This window comes from Cariama cristata, unplaced genomic scaffold, assembly GCF_000690535.1.
Source record: "Cariama cristata isolate BGI_N322 unplaced genomic scaffold, ASM69053v1 scaffold13699, whole genome shotgun sequence".
Classification (NCBI taxonomy): Eukaryota; Metazoa; Chordata; class Aves; order Cariamiformes; family Cariamidae; genus Cariama; species Cariama cristata.
Genome location: NW_009637504.1, coordinates 1,534 through 27,388, shown reverse-complemented (window position 1 = coordinate 27,388; position 25,855 = coordinate 1,534). Strand labels below are relative to the sequence as shown.

The following is a 25,855-nucleotide window of genomic DNA, read 5'->3' as shown; positions in this document are numbered from 1 at the left end:
AAAACTGTTCTCAAAATTAAGTAGAGCTCCCTAGCTACATACTTAAATGAGATAAAAGCAGCAGGGCTCTGGTTGATGGATGGTTCCCTTTTAACAACATCAGGAGTGACTGTTTGCTTAGGAGAGGGTCTTTGATCTTACCTCCAATTTTTAAATGTGGTAGAAGTAAGCAATCTCCCAAAGAAGACAGATTTCATGAAGACTTCCTGGCTCACAGCATGGCCTTCCACGTTCCATTTCATATTATGTTACTGCATGTTCAAACTGTTTGGAGGTTACTTTAGTGCGATTGAACTAATTCTGGGATTGAAACATGGCAGTTTGAGGGTTGCTAGTCGTGAAGTGCAGGCAAGGAATTTCTAAAGTATTTACCAGTTTTCTGCTGTGTCCTAAACAGAGTTTTGGGTGATGTGTACGTAGGACTTTGCTTACCCAGAGATCAAAGGACCAGCGCTCTGCAGAATCCACGGTACAACAACAGCAAGTCATTTTGACATATAAGATGCCCTGTGCAATAGGTGACAGTGAGACACTAATATTTTTTCACTTTTAAAAGATTTCACAATGGAAGACAAGTAATTCACAGGAGTTTTAGAGACTTTATTTATGTATAAACAATTTAAACACTTTGCCATAAATTATCTTTGCCTGTCTCTAGTCTTTGCTTAGCAGCAAATTAAAATTAATATAAAAACTCAATGAACAATTCATACATGTATATTACAAAAAAGTTCTTGTACCAAAGTTCTTATTAGACTTTTTTTTTCTTTTTTTTTTTTTTTGTGGTGACTGTAATGTGATTGTCTCAGTTTCTCGACCAAACAAACACACTAATAATTTTTAAATCTGAAACAGTGATTGTGCCTTCTGGCTGATGTATGTACAGGGTGATCTGACGTGGTGCCCATTTGCAATAGTGTAACACAATGCCCACAGCTCTACTGGAACTGATACCAACAAACTACTGAATCTAAACAGACTACACCCTGTAACTGTGTTATACTGTCCACAATGGAAATCTTCAAAGACAAACAGAGTATGAAATCTATTTGTAGTGATTTATAGCCACCATTTTGAATGGAACTTTACACTCTGCCCTCTTTGAATAAGTTAAACTCCAGGCCAGACAAGTGGAGGGTCAGAGTGCAAGTGTGGTTTTGTTACTTTTAAATATATTTTTCTTTACTATTTCCAGTGCGCTCTCACTTGCATTCTCATTGTCCTCCAGTTGCTGCACACAAATCACCCCAAAGTCATGTTTTAAATGCACCTGTATTTTGCTTTAAATGAAAACCTCTTGGATATTTATCAAACAAGCAGTCTGAATCATCTGTGTTTCATCAGCTGGTTAGTGAAAGTGGCCCACTTGGATTTCTTAGTTTGCTCACGTGTGAATGGAGTGAGGTAATACAATACGAGGCCTTCTTTTTGTTTTTCTTTAGACCCAGAACAAGTGGGTAATATTTCAGGGGTACTTTTTAATTTGTATGGTTAGAGTTTTCAGTCTGGCTTTAGTCCACTTCAGGATGTGGTTTTTAATCACTTGATCAGTAGCATTTAACTCAAAAAATATGAGCTTTTTTGCCACTTACTATCCCAGAGTAGCTCAGCCTAGTGCCCCCATTTAGGTCTTCATCTCCTTAGGAGAGGAGATAACAGTTATGACTACTGATTCATCCAGCAAAGGATGACAGCAGGTTAATTTGTTACCTCTTTCCCATTTCATTCTGTCTTAAAAACTGGATGTTGCTGCTACTGTCTGCTAGCTCTGGGTACTGCTCCACGGGCAGGACATAATATCCCTCGTAACCTTGAACCCTTCCCGTATTCAGAAGCTGCTGCTTCTCTCCGTCTGTCCATACGCGGCTGCCCTCTCGGCCATCCCGTGCCTTCTGCTGCTCTTTGGCCCAGGCTGATCCCAGGGCTCGCTGCCGAGCCTGGTCTAACACTCTCGCCTTTTCCTCGTCCAGCGTGTCGGGAGTCAGTCCGTAGCGGATGTTGATCAGCAGGGTGGAATACTGAAACTCAATATTCGTAAACCTTCGAGTCCTCCCATTGATGAGGAGAGTGGGCTGGGAGACGGTGACGTTGACTCCGCTGTCCAGGACCTTCCGCCCGCTGGTCATTGCGAGGGTGACAAGGTCACTGTCAGCCGAGCCTATCTTGACAAAGTAATGGGTATCCTTCCCCTCGATGCTGTAGTGCATTTTTTCCAGGTAGTGAGCACTGTTAAGGACAGAGGCAATCTTTCTGCTATCGTCTGTGGCTATGCTGGAAATGCCGGTGGTTACACGGCCTTCCTTCACAGCAAACATGATTCCTTTCCCAATGATAGGAGTGGTTGTCGCGAACCAGTGACCTGCTTTTTCTCTAATATTGGCATGTAATCTTTTAGATATGACCTGTCCCTCAAGAGCCATGAAAGCTTGGTTGTGTCTTTCTGTCGTCTGCTGAACTCCTGTAATTAGCTGGGGAAAGCAAAACAAAATAAACACCAAGAGGATATAGATCTGAAAATACTCATTTCGGAGACCGATACTAATCTTTGCTTTGCTTTTTTAAAGGAAAGCCATACAATGAAAAATTCTATGCTATGGGAAGACCACCCATCACATATACATGTCCTGGTCAGAATCAGGTAAATACTCATTCGGCAAATTATTTTGCTATCAGTAATACTAAATAAAGTATTCTCATTAATCACCCTTTGAAGCATATATGTACCACAAATCTCAATTTTGGTAAATGACGTAACGTCCGTTACAAGAGTAAGACCCAGGCCTAGCACAGTTTTAATCAGAGTTGAAAACAAACAGAATCAATCTATTAAAAGATGGCATTTACTTAACTTCTGGACACTTTTGCCCAGACATTTCAACCAGTATATATAACTAAAATGCTTATGAATGTAAGCCCTTTTGAAAATAGATGAGATTTGGGCTCTAAAATACCAAAGCAATTCCTGAAGAGGTGATTTGTACTCTCAAATGACTTAGAAGCCTGTGAAAGCGGTATGTTTAGGTTTATATGATCATTTCTGTTGTATTAGCACAAATGTGAAGTAAGCCTAGCAAAGACTAAGTTTGGAATTGGCCTAGTACGCTTTTTAAGTTCATGGAATGGGTTGGAATTTATTATAAAACTCAAAAGCATATATACCATTTTCCACCCTTAACCAGACAGGTAAGTATGAACACTGCATCTGAAGTTAACTGGAGTAGCAGACCAAAGCCTCTAACTATGAAAAGCATCGGACAAAAAACAATGAGAAATCCTATTACAGGGTGAGAAGTAGAACCATTTCTTAGCAGTACAGCAAGTACCAACCTACGTTTATTGCAACACATATGTTATGAGGATGGTTTTACCAAAGGTACAAGGAGATGAAAAATTACCCAGACAAAGTCTCCTTTTGTCTTTGCTACTCAAGTTAATCGAGTTACAACTTGTTAATCAAGGAAGAACTCAATAAAAGACAAACTAATGACACTGTAATTATAATAACAACGAAGGCTGGCAAGAAAGGCATATGTTCATTAGTATAAAATCTAGCTATACTCACTTCATTTTACACAGAAATAAATACTTGGCCTTCTGCTGTAACTACGGAAAACCCAGTGGTTCCATTCATACAGTGCGGCAAATTTGTCAAGAAAAATAACTTAATATTTCTGCCTACCTGTCCATTCTCACATGCTTGACTCTCAGACAACTCGTATGGCGGTGACACAAAGTACATTTTTGCTCTAGGGAAACCAGGAATAATGTTGCTAAGCTGAAATCCAAACATCACCAACCAGCTTTTGACATCTAAAAATCAGAAGTTAAGCAGGCAAGTGAGAAATGTGTAATAAATACAATAAATAAATAAAAAAAAAGGAAATCCATCCTTGAACTCCTTAATTTCAAGTAGCAGCGGAACTCATAATTTATATTACAGCATGGTACTTTACAGAATTGTAGTAATCCACCATGAACAGGCATAGGAAATCTCACTTTAAATTTACCCTAAATAGTTCATCAGGGATATACCACCTCTTTCGTTCTTTTCCATTACAGCACATGGATTATCCAAACATTTTACTGTATATGCAATACTTGTTACATCTCTGACACCTTCTGATGTGGCTACTGTAACCTATAACCTGTATTGTAAAATGATGTTTTATTAGGTTAGCACTCTTAAAAACATCTGCAAAGTCCTTTGGGAAAATACATGGCTTCTGTTCTATGTCCTGCTTCTATTAGCTGTCATCAGGTCTCGGGAGGCTCCATTAAATGCAGTGAGAAGCTAGACTTCTGATTCAGATGTCTAAATTTAGGCACCATGAATATCCTCCCCATCCCTCCAGGCCTAGTACAGAAGAGGAGGAGCTGCATGGGAGGGTTACAGCTCAGCTCTGGGGCGAGCTTCGCGGAGTTCCAGCTCTGGGGTTGACCAGTAAAACTTTGTCTTCATATCTAGTTGAAAAAGCTAAGTAACTAAATTAATAACAGTAATTCTCACTCAGCAGGTATTAAGAACTAATGATGTATTTTAGTTATCAAAATGATGTTTTTAACAAAATATAAAAAGCCTATGAGCCCATTTTACATTTCTGTTTCCTGTTTCTCTTTTCTAGCTGTCATGGAGATAAGCAGCAGTGTGGGAGCATGGGCACTTCTCATTTGAATTGGACCTATGTTCATGACCATTTTTGTTTGCAAATCTCTCCTGACTTTTCCAGTGGCCTTCTCTCCTCGCTGGCCTACAATGGCTCCTGATGCCGCTGTTGGCACTTCTACCTGTGAGCCGAACTCCATGTTTGAAGAGAGCCATGACTGTGGCAAGGCACTTTGGATGCAAGGGTCACTGGCTGAATTTAGACCACTCCCAGCCTGGTGTCTGCAGCAGGTCGGTGCCCAGCGGGCTGTGCTTGCTGCCCCGAGGCATGCAGAGTGCCTGCCGAGCACCCACCGGGACATACAGATCCCCGGGACATGATCAGCCGCAACACGGCACCTGCTTGCTGTTGCAAAGCCTGTGTTCCCAAAATTTTTAGCAGTGGTAATATTACATCATAAAAAGTGTAATATTTCTTGGCTGTGGACATCTGACAGCAAAAGTCTTATTTTCTTAGCCATTCTGACAGTAAAATAAGTAGTAAAATACTCTGCTTCTACAAAGATATTTGTATGTATCTCCCATCACACAGTGCCTACCATATTTTTCCTGTAGCTTTGGACAGCACAGGGTTACTGCTCCTTTTTAAGGCTTCAATTTATTTTATGGGATAATGGTGTCTCCCAAACAATTCACTTCAGTTGCCTAATTCCGCAAAAAAAAGAGGAGGACCTACACACAAAGTAGTTACTATTTTGCTTAGCTAACGTGCTTTGCAGCACTGCACTTGCTACAGGAATTCCTTTTCAGCAAAACCTGTGAATAAAGCAGAGCTTCAATTTATTTTATGGGATAATGGTGTCTCCCAAACAATTCACTTCAGTTGCCTAATTCCGCAAAAAAAGAGGAGGACCTACACACAAAGTAGTTACTATTTTGCTTAGCTAACGTGCTTTGCAGCACTGCACTTGCTACAGCAATTCCTTTTCAGCAAAACCAAAGCAGAGTCAGGGTTAACAGTAAGAATGGATTGAGGTGGGGAAGTATTTTTGTTTTGTTTTCTGTTCGTTGTTTTGTTTGTGTTTTGTTTTTTTTTTTTTTTTAAAAATATGACAATCAAGGTGCCACCATAATCACTTCTTATGCAAGATAATCTGTTTAGTCCATATAGCAACAAGTATTTTCATCACCAATGAAGTATTTTTACAGACTACAAGGTGCGTGTTATACCAAAATGCAATATATCTTCCTAGATTTCATCCACTGGATGGATAAATTAAATTAATGCAATTTCAGAACGTAGCAAAATACCGTAAGATGACACTGAAAATCTAAATCAAACAGTGGTGGATGAATATAGTAATTTTGTTGAGTTTAGGACAACAGAATTTGATCCCAATTTTAGTCACCAATAATTTCACACTATCAGATACAAATTGCACTATCTTCAAATTGCAAAGTAGTTACAGTAGAACCTATGGTGTGTTACAGATATGATTAGGTCCCAATGTACTAGTGAAACTTGCTATGATTTTCTTTGAAGGAAATGCACACTTTTCTTGAAATTCAAATTACTGCTAAAATTAAGATAGCTCCTTTTTAAAAATGGTATCACCGCTCTAATTATTGTATACTGCATATTCATTCCTGAAAAAAGCTTTTCCTGAAGACATATTAATTACCTTTCTTTTTAGAAATTGCCAGCAGCCGGTTCAAGTACTGTGTGATCTTACTAAGTGAAAAATTATTACTCATTAAGAAGAGGTTACAAGTTTTACCCAGTTCTAACATAGGCAATCAAAACTACTTTATTGTTTCTCTTTCTCAGCTCTACACATTCCATAAAATTTCTTAGTCTTTGAAGAGGAAGTAATTTTTAAAAACATCAAGATTTTTGTTTTAAAGACTAAAAACTGTTTGCATATTAAAAGTTAAATGGGAAAAAGAGGTTTAATTAAATCTATTCTTGGTGCTAATTCGTAATGTGCCCGTAGGCTCAGTCAGCAGTTAATTTTGAAAGTAGCCCTGAAGGGAAGAGATGCTGAGCAGTTCTGCTTCCTGATTCTGCAACTAACCTGCCAGTGGTTCTTGTAGGTGACTTCACTTTTTTTAATCTAAAATGAGAATGAACACATCTTCATACAGTACTAGTTCAACAGGAAGAGCACTATGGCTGTGCTGAAATTGAGTATTTAGGCAAATTGCCTCCCCCACTCCATAATTCATTGTGGCTTCTTCATTTGGGGAGAAGCAGTATCAAAGAATAGGGACTAGCCAGCCCTTTTCACAGCACAAAAAGGAAAACAGCCCAACCTTGATGGGAAGATTCAGCAAATGGCTAGTAAGGAGAAGTCTGATTTCTTCCCCAAATCAACTTCCAAACTGTAGCATTATGTATAAGAAATGTAATGAAGTCTCACCTGTTACATAATTCTTTAGATCCAGTTCATTGCTGAGAGGGTTGTTACTCTTGAACATGTACAGGTTGAAAGGAGCGGGTTCTTTACCAATGTTTTTCCACATGGTGTAATCAGGAGATGTCCAGCGTCCAGCCAGGACATCGTAGTCCCTTTGGGTAAAATGGACAAGTTTGGTTAAAGGATCATACAGCCCTCCATGGAACCCAATAACCAGCTGGAAATCAGGGTTAGAGTCATGGTAAATCTCCCCATATGCTGTGTACTGAAGCTGTTTGATCATGAGGCCGTTGATGCTGAACACAGCTAATGGAGTGCCTGTGTTATCAGAGGCGACATAATACTCTTCCCCGCTGCTACTCTCCATTGCAAAGAGGTGGCCTTGCAGATCGTAGTACAAAGAGGTGATTTCTGAATTGGAATGATTGTAGACATGAGTTACCCTCGTTGGATTGTGAAGATCAGCATAAAAGTACTGTAGATGATGCCCCAGGTTAGTCTTACAGGAAGCCCTTCGGCCGAGTCCATCATAACGGTACTGAACACTCCACCCATTCGCTTTGTTGTAAGCTCTTGTTAAGAGTCCTTTGGAGTTATACTCAAATATATCTGAGCCTCGCTGACACAGGAATCCATCATCATCAATTTTGTATGGTACATCACCTAAGCGCGTGATCCTGTCTCTTAGGTCATAGCGCAGAGGCATCAATCGGACACTATTTCCAGGATTCAGGAGATGAAGGTTTCCATTCAGATCATAACTGTAACGCCAGGTTGGCCTGTCATTTACTGCTACGCTTTGCAGTTGCCCATCTCCATCGTAATCATAGGTATACTTGGTTGTGTTGGCATATGGACCAAGCTTCAGTTCTCGTTTAGTTACCCTTCCCATGCTGTCATATTGTACAGTCATCCAGTACATCAGGGATCTGAACATTTCGTATTGAACTTCTTTAATGCGTCCATGGGTATCAAAGTGCTTACTCAGTGTCATAACAGCTGTAGTAATAATTTGATTTATATCATAGTAAATAACTCCAAATTTGCCAAAATGCTCTACTTTCCCAGAAATCTCATCATAACGGTAAAGATCAACTGGAAGAGGTGTCTCACTTATGATGGGTTTGATGCTTGCGATTCGAAAGCTATTATCATGATATGTATAATCGAACCTTGCATTGACCATACCTTCTTCAGAGAATCTGTAGATTTGTTTGTCAACAAGAGGACCGATTTTACGATAGCGGATTGTACAAGAAAATCCTCCACTTTGCAAATTCACCATTTTTAGGACACCTGTAGTTTCATCATATCCAAAGGTAACTGCAGTGCTGTCATAAACAATTTCAGATAATTTGGATAGCTTTCCATACTTGTAGAAGACTTGTCGGCCAGTACCTAAAAACGATGTTTTCAAAATCCTCCCATCATCGCTGTAATCAAAAATCACTGATGCATTGCTTTCAGGAGGATTATAAATATTTCTAATGTAGCCAATAGAGGTGTGAGTTGACATGCTGTGCCGAGCAACGCTAGGCATGGTAACGGCATGAAGTCGGTCTGAAGAATCATACTCAAAGATGTACTGTCGTTGACTCTGAAGCAGTAGTACCATCGACTATGGGGAAAAACATTAATACACAGTTACTAGCTTTCAGCATGTGACCTCTGAGAGGTCATTAAGGAAAAGTTTACTGAAGAGGCGCTAATGTTAAATGAACAAAAAGAGAATTAGACACATCGGTTAGGGGCACAAAGCTGTGCAGGAATATCGTCCGATTGCCAGATGAGAGGATGTGCTACTTGGAAATCAATATGCTGACACTCCAGAGAAAGCAACCTATTACCTCCCTTTAGTAGGACTCTTGTTTTGTTTTTTTTTTTCCCTTTTTTTCCTGAGGGATGCAGAGGAGTTAGCTAAATGACTTGATTTATCTTTCCGCTAGCAGTTGTAATTCACAACTATTACTGTGAAATATGTGAGAAACTAAGCAGAGAACATCAGCTCTGGTTTGCTAAAACAATAGATTCAAAGAAGGGAAAGGGAAAATAATATGCAATTTTGGAGTATTATTTAAGACACTTTTATGATTGAAGTGTCTTAATTAGGCTAAGTAAAAATGCATTACCATATTTTCCTTTAATAAATTATGATTAAAGATGAATTATCTGTTTCTACCTGAACCTTTTGTCAGGTTTAGTCATGCATTTTTGGTCTTAATTAAGCACAATTCATTGTGTTAGTTTATGCCGTTACATGGCAGCCTAACCGCTTTCAGGAACATATCAAAAGACACAAACCATGAACAAAGTATTTCCCATTAAAAATTAGCCAAATTCAGTTGACTAATTGAAAAATAAGGACTTTGAAGACCAAGTACAAAGGGATTCTTAACAGCTGAAATACATCAAATTTTAGATACTTTGTGTGTGTGTATGTTATGTACAGAGCTTAAAATGAAGCCAGATAGTACTTTGACTCTTTGTAGCTAATGTCAGAAGGTAAAACAACATCACCTACTTTTTCTAGATAGGTGTAGCTCCAAACTTTCCCATCTGCAAACATGCGTGATATGATCCTGCCCTGCTTGTCAATATCTGTTCTTTCACTCATGGCACCGCGCTGAAGCCCAGCCAGGCGCCCGTTGAAGAAATAAGACACGTTGACAGCAGCCAGGCCACTGCTAGGTAGCCAAAGGAAAGGCCGTCCTAGCTGATCATAAATTATCCTCAGTGTAAATTTCCGGTGATCATCATAGATTTTTTCTGTGCGTATGTTCCGGTCGTAATCAATGGACAGTAAATTCCTTCCGTGCACCTATTGAATGAAAGAAGGCTGCGTTCAGTGAGCACTGGGCACTATGCCTCTATGGATTTTCAACGTGAAAATAGCATGCACAATGGAGAACTCAATTTCCCCACATTTTTGAAAAGTGTAGGACATCTTCATATTAACTGGCTTTTGCTTTCTACTTCTTGGTATATTCAAATAAGTAACTTCAAGTGTTTTACTGGGATATTTCCCATCTCCCTGCAACATGGGAACTGTAATCTTATAGAGAAAGGCTTCCCTTATTATCAGAACAGACAGACATAGAGCACAGCTAAGTCTTAAAGTGCAGACTGTTAACACTTAACAGAGAAATGAATTATTTTGCATGAAAGTAATTTTTCTACTTCTGCCATTGGTAGTCCTTAGCCTTTTTTGACTCCAAGAACAAGAGAAGAAATTGTAATTTTGTGTCTTCATTGAGGTTTAGCCACTTAGGTTCTGTAGCTGCAACACCCTGCTTATGAATTCATTCATTTAATGTTTTCTTCATTTACTTTCCAAATATTCAACAGATCCCTTAGCAACCTCATCAGTTGGGATGGGTTTCATTTCTTCTGGTTAAAAATCCTGATCATATAGGCTGGGAAAGATGGACTTCTAGTTTTGAGAAACAAAACTGCTAAATCATTAGCTTAAATCTACTTCCCCCCCCCTCCCATTTTTTTCAGTTACAATTTTCAAATCAAAGAACAGCATGAAGTGTTTTGGTCTCAGATTTATTTTTTTTTCTTTAATAAAACAGCAAAACAGAAACAAAGGAGCATAAGAATGCCAAATGGAGAGGCTTCTAGTGAGAGTGCTATAATGAGAGATACATAAATATATTCACAAGAGGTTAAGCCACAGAATTCAGGCTAATGCTGTAATCTGATAAAGCTTCCTAAGTAATTTAATTGTAGATGCATCATTAATAAAGTAGAAGTCTTTAAATTAGATATAATTTGAGAGCAATGACTACTTAAAAACTATTCATCAGTTTCTGGGAATTTGTTCTTCAGCTTATATTTTACAGTAGCTTTGATTAAGCAAAATTCAAAATTAAACTGCACATCAAACAATATGTAAATTAACCCTGAGCCTTTCTCGAGGACATAAAAGTTATTCTGAGATATTTTTACTGGCAGGGGTAAACCCAATTCCCATCCCAACCAACTGTGTAGGAATTCAGTTATACAGAAAGCAAATTTAAAATTAATACAATTTTGTGTTTGTAAAGAAATAATTATTTCAAATTATCACTCATTATGCTAATTTTGTCCATTAATAAAATTTAGCTCTTTAACAGTTTGCATTTCCTCAGTGGGCAATTATTAGAAAAAGCTCTTTTCTGTAGGTTTTCCCAAAGGTTATCCCAGCAACAACTTTTCCTGTGATTCAAAGAAAAGATAGGTTGGGGTTTTTTTAAAACACCTTGGCAAAATAAATCTCATTCTGCTCTTCCATTGTAATGGAAATAAAGCCAGGGAAGCCAAATTCAACATCAGTACTTTCTCAACTGGTTACTCTAGTTTTGTAAGTGTAGGATCAATCCTGATGACAGAGACATATCAAAAACCTTTCCTTCACAGAGCTCTTGGGGGAGCAGAAGAGAGCTTTCACTTCTCAAAAACATTTAGCTATAATGTTAAAAAGTTAGTGTATGACTGGAAGATCCCAATTTCTTAAGGACAGGCAGATTTTCTACAAAGCAAAAAAAGAAAAAAAAAAGTCTTTCAGAAAGATTATGAACTGAATTTTAGCTTTTGGGTTTTTATCTGGTTTTGTTTTGGTTTGGTTTTTAATTTCTGAAGCTTCATAAAGCAGTTGGGATTTCTGGGGTTTCTTCCCTCCATTGCAGTAACTGCAACTGTAATCCGCATATAGGAAAGTCTGACTCCAGGTATCCTCCCTTTTCTCAAAAACATTGCAAAGGTTATTAGTTTGTTTGCCACAGAAAACTAAAGTATTAGGGGTTTTTTTAATGATTACACAGACAAGAGCTATGCACATACACAAGCATCACTCGGAGAATAAAGAAGCATGTGCTTGGATAATTCAGTAACTTAATTTTCATTTGTAAAATAAGTAAACCCAGAGAATGTAATTGTAGTGTCATATTAATTATATAGAAACCCAAACAGAATGACTAACTCCCACTCTTCCTAGGAACACTGATAACACTATTACAAGTGTTATCATGACTGAAGATTACCTAAACAAGCTCTTTCTCTTTTGTTCCACTACCTACACGCGCACCTGGTTTTCCCTTGGCTGCTGCTGAACAAGTGGCCGTAGGGATGAGCCCTTTGTGCCTCGGGTAAAGGTCTTGCAACAAAAATCACTTACGTGATGCTGCACTGTAACAAAATCTCTTCAGAAGGCAATCTTATCAAGACTTTATCTGAAACTACCCCAAGACACTGAACGTGTGGTGCATAAAATAGTAGTGGACAGTAAGTGGGATAACATAAAGGTGAAGTGCAGGTCTTCTTTTCTCGGCTTAATGAAGTCTGCTCAGGCACGTTTGCAGAGGCCGACACGTACTGCTGCGATGTGCCTACAGCATGGATGAGCAGAGCTGGGGGCACAGGTAGCAGCACTACCTGAAGAATTGTAGAATCATCGAATAGTTTGCGTTAGAAAGGACCTTTAAAGGTCATCTAGTCCAACTCCCCTGCCATGAGCAAGGACACCTTCAACTAGACCAGGTTGCTCAGAGCCCCGGTCCAACCTGACCTTGAGAGTTTCCAGGGACAGGGCATCTACCACCTCTCTGGACAACTTATTCCAGTGTTTCACTACCCTCATCATAAGAAATTTCTTCCTTATATCTCATCTAAATCTACCCTTTTTTAGTTTAAAACCATTACCCCTTGTCCTATCGCCACAGGCCCTACTAAAGTCTGTCCCCATCTTTCCTGTAAGCCCTCCTTTAAGTGTTGAAGAAAAGGGGTATGGGCTCCAGTAAGTACGTGTAAGAGACGAATCCCATATAATAGCAATCCCTTTCAGTAACACTTGATTCCGAATTGGGGATTCAGGAGATGGCTCCACACGCTCTCTCACCGGCCATCCCGGTGCTGCGTTAGTTCTGCAGCAGTGCCTGCCGGTCCGTATCGCTACCTGCCACAGCCATCCCAGCTGCTGTAGCCTCCCCTGCCCACCACCTGCTCCCCTCAGTGTTCCACAAGACTTGCTCTATTTCATTCACTAAACAATTTCTAAAGATGAATTAGAATAAATGAGATGCAAATAAATTCTATGCTTTCTCCCTCATTTTCAAATTTCATTTTCAGTCCACTCAACCTGTTATAATCTCATAGTGATTTTCATTTAAAAGAGCCAAATGGATATGTGATTATTGTTACAGGAACTAACACCAGACAATTAAATGTTGAGGTGTTGCTAGATAAAGCAGTGTTTTGATTTGCATGAACATGATGCAAGAAAACCCATCTCAGGCAAGGTTTCAGCTCTAAGACGTGTTTAACTCCAGGTAATTACCACAAGTACCTCTATTAAATTTTTAGTATTGAGAGTGAGGATTACAGCAATTTCATTTCAGGGTCCTATTTATTTTTATTTTGAACACCTAGTCAAAATGCGAGGCTGATCTATTTTCTACTTATAATCAACTTCTGCAGGTCAACACATCAAAAATCAATTACACAGCCATGAAATTTAGTCATTAAGGATTAGCTGCTAATCTCTTTCCGTTTTTTGTCTAACCTTCTCCCTCTCCCCAATTGGTGCATTCTGAGCATTTCTGAGAACAAGGAAAGACTTGTTAATTCAACGCTGTGAATTAGATGTTAAGCAATAGGAAAATTCCAAAATTTAACATCCCAGTTTTACTAGCTTTTTCTAAATGACTACATAGTTTTTTTACATGTGTTGCATTTAATATATCATCTTGAACCCATAGAACTGTATCTCATGTCCAACGAAGTTGAAAGAATTATTAAAGGAACCAGGACTTGATCAGCGCTACGTTTGTTTTCTGCCCAGGATCTCAAAGCCCTTCCAAAACTGTATATACTGAAGCAGCCAGTGAAAGTTTAGGTACTTAAGGGGTGAAAAACAGGCCAGCTAAGCACAGAAGGGGATTAATCTGGCTGCAGCGGATCTTTAATTTGGCAGGGGATGGATTACATGACCTGAGTGTCTTTCTTATCCTATGCTTATGACTTAGTAATTATGGCAATTATTTTCCAATCGTGCCATTTGGGAAAGGGAATAAACACAATATGCCTGTCTCAATGAATCTGTAGGGGGATTTTACAGAAGCAGAACGTAACCGTTCAAGCTGTAATTGTGTTTGCTCCCCAGGACTAACTGGTAAGTGTGGCATAGCGTTTTTACAAATGGTGAGTGGTCGGATTCCCCCCCCCGCCCCACCCTTCAGAAGCAGACTGACTTGCAGCAATATTTGGGGTATTTTTACCGACCTCTTTTGGAATACTTTTGGTAACAAAGCTTCTATAGCTGATTGCAGTAGATGATCCCATGCAGTTAACTGACCTCTCAAATAAAGAAAAGATTGTCATACCAAAGACAATCCCATTTTTAAGAACCAAAGATAGGAAAGACATGTCCTTCAAAATGGAAAATTAATTTTCTGCCCACAGAAGAGAAGATCATGATTGTAATGACAGATTCTACTTACCCTGAGCTTTCTTCCAAACACAGTCACTTTGCCTTTAATCTGTTCCTTCCTCAGACGCCATTCAATTGAGTTTAAACCATTTTCCATTGGTAGAGAAATATTACATCGTCCTATGGTGGGAGTCACAGTCCCAGCCAGGACATGAGGTTCGCTGTGAAAGCTAATGCTCATGCCATTGGCATACATCACTCTCAAAGTACCATTATTACAGAGCTGGTAGCTGTTCCTCACTTGATCTACAGCAATAATGAAAAGAAAATAATTTAGCTACTCCAGTCATAAAGAAAACATATAGCTTAATTTGATTGGGTTTTTATTGCACTCCTGTTGATGTTAAATGAAGTCAGCCTGCAATTACCATTTACGTGGTACTATGGTGGAAATTACAGATGTGACGGATTCATGTAAAGAACAGTAGTGTAACAGTGAGCCTGCAGAGAGATACTGTGTTTATTTCATTATGTTTTCCCTTTAGTCTTAATTGTGAATCAAAATGCACGGTGATATGTGTTCAGCCACGTAATTTATTTCTAATATGAACAAAAACTCCTGAAAACTGAACTGCTGGATAAACAACAAACCATTAAACTCCAGGACAAAAAAAAAAAAAAAAAAAAAAAAAAGAAAGACTGCTGGACTCTTTATAAGTGGGAAGAAGTAAGTGCCTCTTCTTTTTCTTTCCCTCTGTTTAAAAACTGTCTCCAAGCAGAGGCTTTGTACAGAATTGCAATTTGGCTTTAAATCCTCAAGGTGTGAGGCTCCAGCCTTCCTGCCACCCCACCAGAAGCCTGTTAGCCTGATGTGCACACCTGACCTTTTGGCTGCCGGAGAGGAGTTACAAAAATAATCCTGTACTTTCATGGCTGTGCAGTTCTCCAGCTGTTTGACACAGCCAAGTCCATTCTCAGCCAGGATGGAGTGCTACAGTGTGCAACTGTCACCAAAGCATCAATATCTGACAGAAGGACAGCATCTACGTAATTAATCATCTGGTATAAGAGAAATAAAGTCTTTTTAACCAGATGTGTCAGCGTATAATAGTCTATAAATGTCGACATTTATGTCAGGAGGAGACCATTGTTTGATGATGATATTCTTATTCCAGTGACATTATATCTTAATTAAAAAACCCCCATCGCTCACTGCATTCCTTTCAGTCTATCTTTGATAACTGACTTGTTTTCACTTCATCAGATACAATGCCTGGGAGGTGCTGGAAAGCTCTACGCAAACATTTAATCACTTTGTGGCCAATCTCTCCTGCCATACTTGGGCTGTAACGCTGTTCTCGGAAGTGCTAACTGTGGCACATCATGCACTGCCCCGATTGTTCTACATTTTATTTAATGGTAGTGTATAAATTGGAAAGATTTGTTCTGTAATATTAGGAGGCTACCTGAGCTGCTCTCTCCACAAGGATCTCAACCCAGGCAGCCAGCATTCAAGCAGTCAGATTGCTTTTCTGAGGCACTGAAGTCGAACCAATTTTGCAGTGAAGTACAGAGAAATAGGCAAGTGGGTAAAGTGAACCTGACCCAAGAGGTAACGGCAGGACTAACTTGCACCAGCAAATAATGACCATATATATTTGACACAAAGCATGATTGTGAAATGTCTCTTACCTGTCCTGAAGACCTGTCATTTTAGGAATGAGCTTTCTGGGAGTTTTTCTTGCAAACCTGACATGTTTTTCCCCTGCTCATGAGTGTACTAATGACACGAATCTTTTGTGAATTGCTTTCTCAAGTTGTGTGTGTGGTTAGAAGATGTGCTGAGAAGTGTGCTTTGGTACCTTGAACAACTGTATAGGAAGCCTCCACAGAGGAGAGATTTGTGATGACCGTGACATCGTCATCCCGATTAGAATTCTCAATGTCGATGGTAATAGACTTTTCCATTTCTCGATGAAGGCTAGTTACCACTCCAGTGGGACGTGTTACATTGGTCAGACGCCCTTCATGATCATAGCTAATAGAAAAGTTAGTGAGAGCAAAAAAGCATGAGGATATATGTTCATTTCAATACCCAATGTATTAATAATGCACCACATTTGTGCAAAAAACCCAGAATGAAACAGATTTTCAAGAACATCCTGGCCATACCTATTTCTCTGTTCTTGAAAGAGTCTATAACGATGAAATAATAATTTTTTAGAGATACTGATCTCAACTACATGAGTGTAAATCCAGGCTAGCATCTTTTAAAGTATTAAATTAGCTAATTAAATTATCAAAGATATACAGAGTGATATTTGGCTCAAACAACTATAATTAGTAAATTCATCTGTATTTTAACAGTGGCATTTCACTCTAAGAAAGTGGACTTATGACGGATACTAGAATATACAATTGCATACACTGCACATTTGCAATTGAATACTTAGTGGAAACTACTAAGTGTGGCCTTAAGTGACATATTAAGGAATAAAGTTGCCATAAGAGGTTAAAAAACAGACATCAGCTTGAGAACATCGTAATTTCATTTAGATCTTGTCTGTGGTATTGAACTGCATTTTAGGCTCAGTATTTTGGCTCCTAAAGATGAATGATGAGAAGTTAAAGCACAAGATAGGTTGGAGTTGCACAAAGGGCAGCAGTCAGCACTCAAAATATGCCTTAGAAGATGAATTAAGTGCTCCAGAGGCAACAAAGATAAAAAAATAAAAGAAAAAGGGCTCTCCGTGAGTTTATTGAGTTAAATTCATTTAGAGGTATAAAGCCTGAGGAGGGGGGAAAGAAGCAATGCTGCCTGAAATCAAATCATACTGTTTCTCCCTTTCCCGTAGTATGCTATATTTGTGTGCATACGTATGCTAAAGAAGCAATCCCTTGGATCTTAAGGGCAAGAAATGGGGACCTGAAACAAAATCAGTGTTCCGGTCTGACACTGCTTGCTGCAATTCTCTACTTGTGCAAGAGTCTCTCACCCAGCCGCTACCAAAGCGCACATACTTCTAAACAGCAGAAAGGCAAGAAAAAAATGTCCTGTGTAGATAAAGGGAAAAGTTTAGGTAGAGATTGAAACCAACTGGTCATCCTTCGAATGTAGAAATCCATGGGGCGGGAAGCCTGGAAGAGAACTGGTAAATCCATTGCACAGCCTGAGAGTAACAGAAGAGAAGAGGAGCACATTTAGTACCACGGAGCTAGCGGAGTTCTTTGTATGTCGTGGTTAGCTGTAAAGATGAAAAAAAATCAGTGCTTTCAACATGACTTTTTACAATGAAATCATTCAGAAACCTCAAAGTAGGCCACCTGAACTGTATAGTGTATCTCCAAAATTAATACACAAATTGGCTCCTCAGTTAATACAAATATAAAATATGCCTTTCAAATCCATTGCAAATGGCTGCACCCATTCAACTGAATGCTGGGGAGGAAGGGGAGGAGGGGGGGGAATCACCTGTGGAGCAACAAGCCTTACCAGAACTAATGGAAGTAATTAGGCAAAGAAGTAAATCAATAAAACAAAGCATCATGTGACCTAAAAGGGACGAATAATGTATTGTGTTCATTTAAGCAGTTCAGGATCAAATAAGGATTAAGCAGCATGAATTTTCTTAATAAAAATCACAAGTTTCTACCCATATATATGTTTACGTAATTTGGTTTTTTTTTTTACAATATCAACAAGATACTGAATAAAAGATAATATGTTGAGATAATCTGTGAAAGGGGGTTTGGTTAATTCTATATAAAGGTCTTCACAAAAAAGTATTGAATAGTACTCGTAAAGTATAGATAAGGGAAGAACTTGATCCAGCCAAGCATCCATCTAGCAAGGAAAAACAAAAAGTACAAAAATTGGACAGTTTCAAAAATCTCAACGGTTAAGAATGAGATATACCCTGAGAGTCTGTATGTGGACTACTTTGGTATGTTTAGTGATTAGCAGAGTGACTACTCTGCTAATTAAGAGGGAATACTTAGGTGTCAAATATTACAGAAGAGACAATGTTATTTAGGACAACCTAGAAAAGTCTATGAGTGGCTTCAGCATGACTATGCAGAACTTGGTGAACATGGAGAAAAATGGTTGGCGAAATTGCCCATCAGCAAATATATTCTAGGCAATGCAAATGAGACATTAATTTAAACTCTTCATTCACATTGCTGGGTTTTTAATTAACCCAGGAAAAATTCCTGGGGATTGCTGTGGGCTATTCACTGAAAATCTCTGTTCAAAGTTCAAGGGCAGTCTAAAAAGTAAATATGGATGAGGATGTACAGAGACTGAAACAGAAAAATGAAAATATTCTAATGCTATTTCTAGAAATCAGTGTTTTGCCCCCTGGCATGGGGCATGTTTCCCAATCTGGTCACAATTTTTGAAATCAGCAGTTCCAGAGATTAAAGGGGTTTATAAGCAAGTGATGGACACACTTAAAGTGACACATACAGAAGGACTCTATGAAGATCTGCGGACTATTTAGTTTATGAGCTAGACAAATAAAAAACTCACTCCTTGAATGATACATACACACTGCAATACCAACGTATAAAGACGACATTTCTACTTTATCTATTGCATCAACAAAATCCTATTTAAAGAAAAATACCTTAAAGGTAAAAAAAATAATAAAACAGAAACCTTTTATGTACTACAAAAATTTAGAATTGACATATTATTGAGGGTTTTTTTTAAATTCATGTATTATGTGAGAGCAAGTGCTTAGTAGAATACAACACTCAGACATTTATCTGAATAATAAGCTATACAGGAATTAAATGGTCATATACCTTTCCTCTTCATGACATAAACCTGGGTTTAATGAAGTAAAAAAAGAAAATTTTGCAATGCAAAATACACTAATTGACCTGGGTCTTCTTAGTATCTTCTTCATAAGCCACTACTGTGTATCACAGTCTATGACACAGAATCAGGCTAGATGAATCAGATCTGATAAGGCAATCTTTATATCTTCAATTGAGGTGGGTTCTGGATACACTGAAATTCCGGAGCTTTTGCTACGGACTTCAGTTAGGGTAAGGTTTCATCCCAAGTTCTTCTGCTAATAAAATTACAAGGGGAGAGATCCTTTCTTAATCCCGGTATCTTAAAAAACCAGCATCTCCCTGTGCCCACTACTAACTCGCTACCATATTGCTAATTGCGACTAAGTCTGCTCGAGCAGACAAAGGTTTTCAAGACGGTAGTTCCCAGGACAGCTCTGGCTAACACCAGCCACCGGCACCCCAGGCGGATACAAAAGCTGTTGGCCAATTCTACCTGCAGCCTGGACACGGTGCTGGCCAGCCCGGCGGCTATGAGCCGGCCACAGCCTGCTCCTGTATGCTGGGCCACCAAACACAGCCATAGCTCGACTGTGAGACGCAGCTGAGCACTTGTTCGTCACCTTCTCAGAGAGCTACAACTATCTGACCTGTGCATCCCTTCAGCGGGCTTGTGATAACGCACTGAAGGCTGTTCTCCCACGTCCAACATTATGGCACCTCTATATCATACGCAATTCTTATTGCTAGCATTCTGGTCTTTGGGGTTTGAGACAGGTACTGCTCGACAGCTTGTGGGTGGGAGTAGCTAGGACAGTGCCATATACAGCGCTGCAGAAAGGAGGAACAGCAGCTTTTGACTTAACATACAGCAGGGCCAGGTACAGCGCCACATACCTTTACATATATCTCTGTTTTCTCTCCCTTATAAAAACCAAGCTGATTCAAGAAGAAAACTGCAGTATTCTCTTAGGATGCTCCCAAGACCAAGTGGAATACCACTGAGGACCACTTCAAAGATCTGTGCTTCATGCCCCAAATCAAGCTTAAATTACCCCATGTGAGCCTGCTGGTAGCTGTTCTATTATTTAAGAACCTTGCCTGTTCCTGCTGCAAATGAACGGCGTGCGTATACACATGCAGTATATATGTAATATACATACGGAGTGTGTATACACACAGAAACATAAACACAGTTTGTGCATGCAGTTCTCTGCATATACACATGCATACCTAGATATACGGCACAAATTTAATTCTGTGAACATTTTCAGGGTACAGTTTCAGATAAGAGAAAGGAATATACCACAAAAGATAGCATGGCACTTCAATGTCTGGTTGATATAAACGCACTGAAATAAACGTTTCACAAGAACTTTAGTTCATGTAGTATTTTACTACTTAAAAGACATTTGTTCTTTTCCAGTTCTGCTGCTGTATTAACAATTTTGGGTATTGATTGTCTCTATATGAATGCATGAATGTAATGGCACAGAAAACTATTTTGTTGTCCTTACAAACTCTCATTGGCTAAGTATTTCTTTCATCTTCAATTGATATTAACTTATAGCTAGCAAAATAAATTGCATAATGATGAATACAGGATTTTCCCCCTGGAGCTGCTTTGAAGAACAAATAGAAATCAGAAACCAGTGTTGAGTGACTGTGGACTGTGATAGTTTAGGTTTGTAAATTTGATTTAAATAATTCTCATAATCTTATTAATAAACCCCTCAACTGTGGGGGTACATGAGATGACAAAGCATATTAAGGAGTTACTATAAGTCAGCTGCTTAGGATCAGCCTAAAGGAGATGCCTCTATTTTTCTGGTATTTTGCAATGAGTATCTCCAGTGTATAATAGCTAACTTCTAGTCCTCATGTAGGGTTTTACATACACATATAGAGATACAGATCTTCTTTTAACATCTTTGTGAACAGTGTTTTATGGCTTCTTTTTCTAACCTAGATAATAGTCACCACGTATAGTTTATTTTATACATGCACTATAAAGTAATATGCATTTTTAATGCAAAAAAATGTCTACACTGTCCTCTCATCTGTGTGCTCTATGCTTGTGAGAATGTATGCACACATCTGGGAGAAAGTAAGTTATTTCCACTGCCTCGTCAAAGTTACTAATCATCTAAGGCAGCACCTCAGGCTGTACTATTTAAACCTAAATATGGTACTTAACTTCCACCGACCCGAGGCAAGGGTTGCACATCTTTTCTTATTTGATCTTGAAAAAAAAAATCTAGTCAACATGTCAGCACTACATAAACATTAAATTATATTTTCAGATGCAACTCAGTGAGACATCAGAGCACCTGCCATCTATACTTCCTTAGGAATCACAGTACAATTTTTCGAATAAATCATGCTAACTTAGTACTTCATGTGATTCTCGGGCCAGAGAAAACCGGTTTTACCAGTTTTGTAATTTGTAACTTTCTGATGACCTTTTTTAATGTTTCATCGATTTTCATGTAGAATTTTAAATTATTTTGCTATTTAATTTTCTACAATTAATTACTGGTGTCTTGAGAAATAACTAGTTTATGTGACCTCTGATCTGAATCTTCAGCTAGCTATTGAGGAAAGAACAACAACAAAAAAACCCACCTAGAAGGGCATCCACATCTCATCAGCAATAATGTCAGATTTTTGCCACCGTCTGACACAGTGAGCTTTTACTTGATCTTGTAATTGCAGGTAATACCTTCATACGGTCACATAACTGGATTATTTTTCTAACTAATCTGTGGCAAAGAAATTTGTAAATTTGTAACTAACATGTGGTAAAGAAATACTGTTTGTAATGAAAAAATCACGGTGGTTCCGTTTCCAGGCCACATCAGAAGGGGACCACGAGAGGGCACTGCTTTCCTTCGTACGGAAACAAGGCACAGCGGACACAATCCTGGTGGGCAATGCTGATTTAGATCTACTTTGAGCAGACTGGACACAGTTCTTCTTATTCCTGCATTACATATGTTTTCTCTAAAAAGAAAGTAAGTGGTGGCCAAGATAAATGCATTAATAAACTAAAACAGGTGTGTGTCGTTGTTAGTCTGTACCCTTAAAAATAAGCCTTTAAACTGTATGTTTAAATTTATATTTAAAATCAAATATAAAGCCCTATTCATACTTTCTACACACTAATTTGAGAAATAGTATTTAGTAATCATTAATTATTTCAAACAAAATATATGGCATCAGACTTGCCATACTTAGAAGTTATATATATTTCAATCTATCATTTAGCTTCCATTTTAAAAATTATTTTGATCAATAAATGGCAATAAGACTACCAAGAACAGGATAAATATTAATAAAAATCTGACTAGTTTTTCTAGATTTTTAGTATACTTTTGAACTGATGAATTTCATTTAAAGAGGAAGTTCTGTCTTTTTAATCCATATGCTCATGAACACCAGTGTGCTTTTGGGTTATCTACAAATTATGGGAGTTACACCAGGGGTCTGACAGATAGCTGGGGATCTAATTTCCTCACTTGTTTCAAGAATGAACAATCAGTGAAGTTAATCAACATTTTAACAACCATGAGTGATATATGAGTCTGAACAGAAAGACAGATAATTTGAGTTCCAAAAGAAGCGGCAGCATTAGGGTTCCTAGAGGGAGGCAGCTCAGTAGGAGCCACAGATTGCTGGGGGCTGCTCTGGATGTGAGTTGTCTGCAGCCTTGCTGACGACTAAAAGCAGGGGCCCAATCTGATAAATCAAACGCCTGTTTCTGAAGGTGGTACACAGTCCTTCGTGCTGGCGGTGGGTGAGCTTCCCCACTGGCCTCAAACTGTGGGCAGGAATTTGGGTGGTTCGTTACCCATTCAAAGGACCCGGCAAAACTGATGAAATCAAGAAGCCACTTAATCATTTCCAGTATCATACTAGACTGAAACGTAATGCCCTTATTCAATATCAGTGAAAAGCCTACAACAAACTTCAGCAGGGTCAGTTTAGGGCCTACTCACTACCATTTGAAAAATAAATGTACGCTTAATATATCCAAAAACATTCTTACTCATAAAATGTTGTCCATCCTGTTTCATCACTCTTCGTTGCTAAGAGACCACTGTTTCCGTTATATGTCATTAATCCGAGCTCCAGGGTCTGTGTTGAGACTAGCTTGAGTCCACCATTAGTGCCAACAGCCAGCGTGACAATCTGATTATCCGGCATCAGTAAATGGCGGGGCATCCCGCTGGCATCCCGACGGACCTTCAAGGAGTTGCCATTGTTGTCCATCACCTCCGTGACATCGTTATCGCTGCTATAGGTGAAATTGTACAAGTACTCCCCGGTAACAAGGCTGAGAGTGTACTGGTGAATCCCATCAGCATTGAAGACATACAGCTCCTGTTCTCCTGGAGATGCAGCTTCATATTGGTTAAAAGAATTAAGAATGGGCCTGTTTTTACTGACAGCCCTAATGCGGATATTTCCAAGATCAGCTATGTAGATGGTACCATCTGGGGCCACAGCTAAGGAAGATGGTGAATTTAAGATGGCATCAGTGGCATACCCATCATCCCCAGAATAGCAATTACAGTTGACATCATTTTTGCAATCACAGTCTGAAGCTGCCCCTGCAAGAAGGCATATTTCTCCATTGGTAGTTACCTGGCGTAGCCGATTAATTTTTTTTTCGTCTGTCTCACTGATGTAAAGAACTCCTGTGTGTGAGATGGCAATGGCACTGGCTGATTCAAGTGCAGAATGAATAGCCAGTTTGCTAAGAGAGTAGTCTATACCAGGAACCTGGCAGTGCATGGGGCGTCCAGCAATAATGCTAACTTGATGATTTTCTGTGATCCGTAAAATAACATTGTTCTCTAGGACATAAAGTGAGTTGTCCATGGGATTGACAGCGAGATCAGTAGGCCACTCCAGCCGTACCTATGAGTTGCACAAATTATTACTGTAAAACTCGTAACTGAAAAGTACACTTCTAGTGTTTAAAATTCCATGTGTAACAACAGCAAATTAGTGAGGGGTTTATCAGCGTAAATCATGAAACCAAGTCATGAACGGCAACTATTTCAAACAATGATTTTGTTTTTCAGAAATATTAAAGCTACGTGCAGTGGTAACTTTGGCTAATTGTGTTTCTGTGCAATGAATGAATGCTACATTATGGAAGCTCCACAATAATTACAGAAAAACAGGCAATCAAGACAGTAACTCCCATTATCTCAACCTTATTTCTCTATAGTTGCATAAATAACCTGTGTTAGCCACAGTAAAAGGATGGTTCACTCATTTCAGTAATGAATCAAATATGCTATCATCTTGTGCTGCGTAATGTATTTCTTAAGTGGCCAGGCAGTCATCCAAAATAGATGCCCATCTCTTCTAAGGCAGAGAAGAAAATAAATGCAGTAAGAGTCTACCTGGGTGACATCCATGCTGGAATCGCAGCTGAGAGGTCGAACAGCAGTTAGGTCATTGGAGCCCAGCAGGGTTGATATAATTCCGTTCTGATCCACTTTTCTAATCATAGTGGCATCAACAAAATACATGAGTCCATACTTATCCACTGCAATTCCTGCAAATATAATACCCAGGCATCAGTGAAGCAGTGAAGCTCCTAGCTTCAAGACAGGCTTCACCAGCTTTGCAAGATGGTGATGTTTGTTCACTTCCCTTGGTCTTTCCTCCCTTCCAACTTGAGCACAGGCCCTGGAACCCTCCAAGTACCTGTAGCTGTGCTGAATAAATGGGATCAAGTAGGTTTATCCTTTGGGGCTTTAAAGAAATGAAAACCACAGAAATCCCCCAAACATGCCAAAGAGCCAGTAGAATGCATCAGCTTATTTCTAAACTCAAACTCTGTATGATATATTACATAAATCCAATTAAAAAAAAAAAACAACAAACCAACTCCTAAGTTTTAATCTCAGAAATTTGAGGTGTTTGATTCTTCATCTGAAGGATCTAATGAGGACGAAGAACTTTTAGAAATCTTTTAAAATTGCTTTAAAATTTTTGAAAAATTAAAAGGACGTTATATTCTTTCAGGATGTTTTTTAATTCTTTGACCTGTTGCAGTAAGGAATACGGGAAGAACATCTGGTGTTTCCAGATGAAGACACAGGGTTTCCAGCCTAGAAAAAACGGAAAGGTTCAATGCCTGTCACATTGGGAGTCCTTAGAGAGGAAAGGCACAGAATGAAAGGGTACTGCCTTGGAGGAACAGAAGGATGCTACTGCCTGTTGTGAAGGAGGGCAGGCTTTTTCTAACTTGCCTTTCCTGCTTTCATTTGGCGCACTGCCTTGTCCATTTCTTGGGCTGAAAATAAAATATTGATCTAAAAATTTGTTCTTCAAACGGTTGCAGAGCTCATCCTATTGGGCAGTGAGAGAAGATACAGCTTTATCTTCTTAACTTCTATGTAGAGGCTTAACTTAAAACATGCAAGCAGCTCTGTCCTGTTAATATATGCTCTATGTATAAACTGAAACTATTACCTATACAAAGAAACAGGACTTTTCATTTTTATTCACTTCTAGGATCATCTAGTTATTTTCAGCCAGTGAAATAAAACCCAAAGATGTTCGAAACATCTGGCAATAAACCTGATTAATTCATTCTTAGAA

General features: G+C 38.9%; 1 protein-coding gene across 1 annotated transcript in view; it reads right to left on the bottom strand.

The window, feature by feature from the left end:
* Positions 1 to 579: 579 nt before the first annotated feature.
* The window catches only part of LOC104167946 (teneurin-2), a gene marked incomplete at its 5' end in the record, with an annotated part of 26,029 nt that continues 753 nt past the window's right edge, over positions 580 to 25,855 (bottom strand). The window contains 8 exons of the mRNA XM_009708356.1: positions 580 to 2,468; positions 3,680 to 3,810; positions 7,024 to 8,638; positions 9,542 to 9,838; positions 14,499 to 14,734; positions 16,291 to 16,466; positions 23,280 to 24,154; positions 24,649 to 24,803. Of these exons, the coding sequence (XP_009706658.1) occupies positions 1,707 to 2,468; positions 3,680 to 3,810; positions 7,024 to 8,638; positions 9,542 to 9,838; positions 14,499 to 14,734; positions 16,291 to 16,466; positions 23,280 to 24,154; positions 24,649 to 24,803 (4,247 nt within the window). The remainder of the gene's footprint in view (positions 2,469 to 3,679; positions 3,811 to 7,023; positions 8,639 to 9,541; positions 9,839 to 14,498; positions 14,735 to 16,290; positions 16,467 to 23,279; positions 24,155 to 24,648; positions 24,804 to 25,855) is intronic.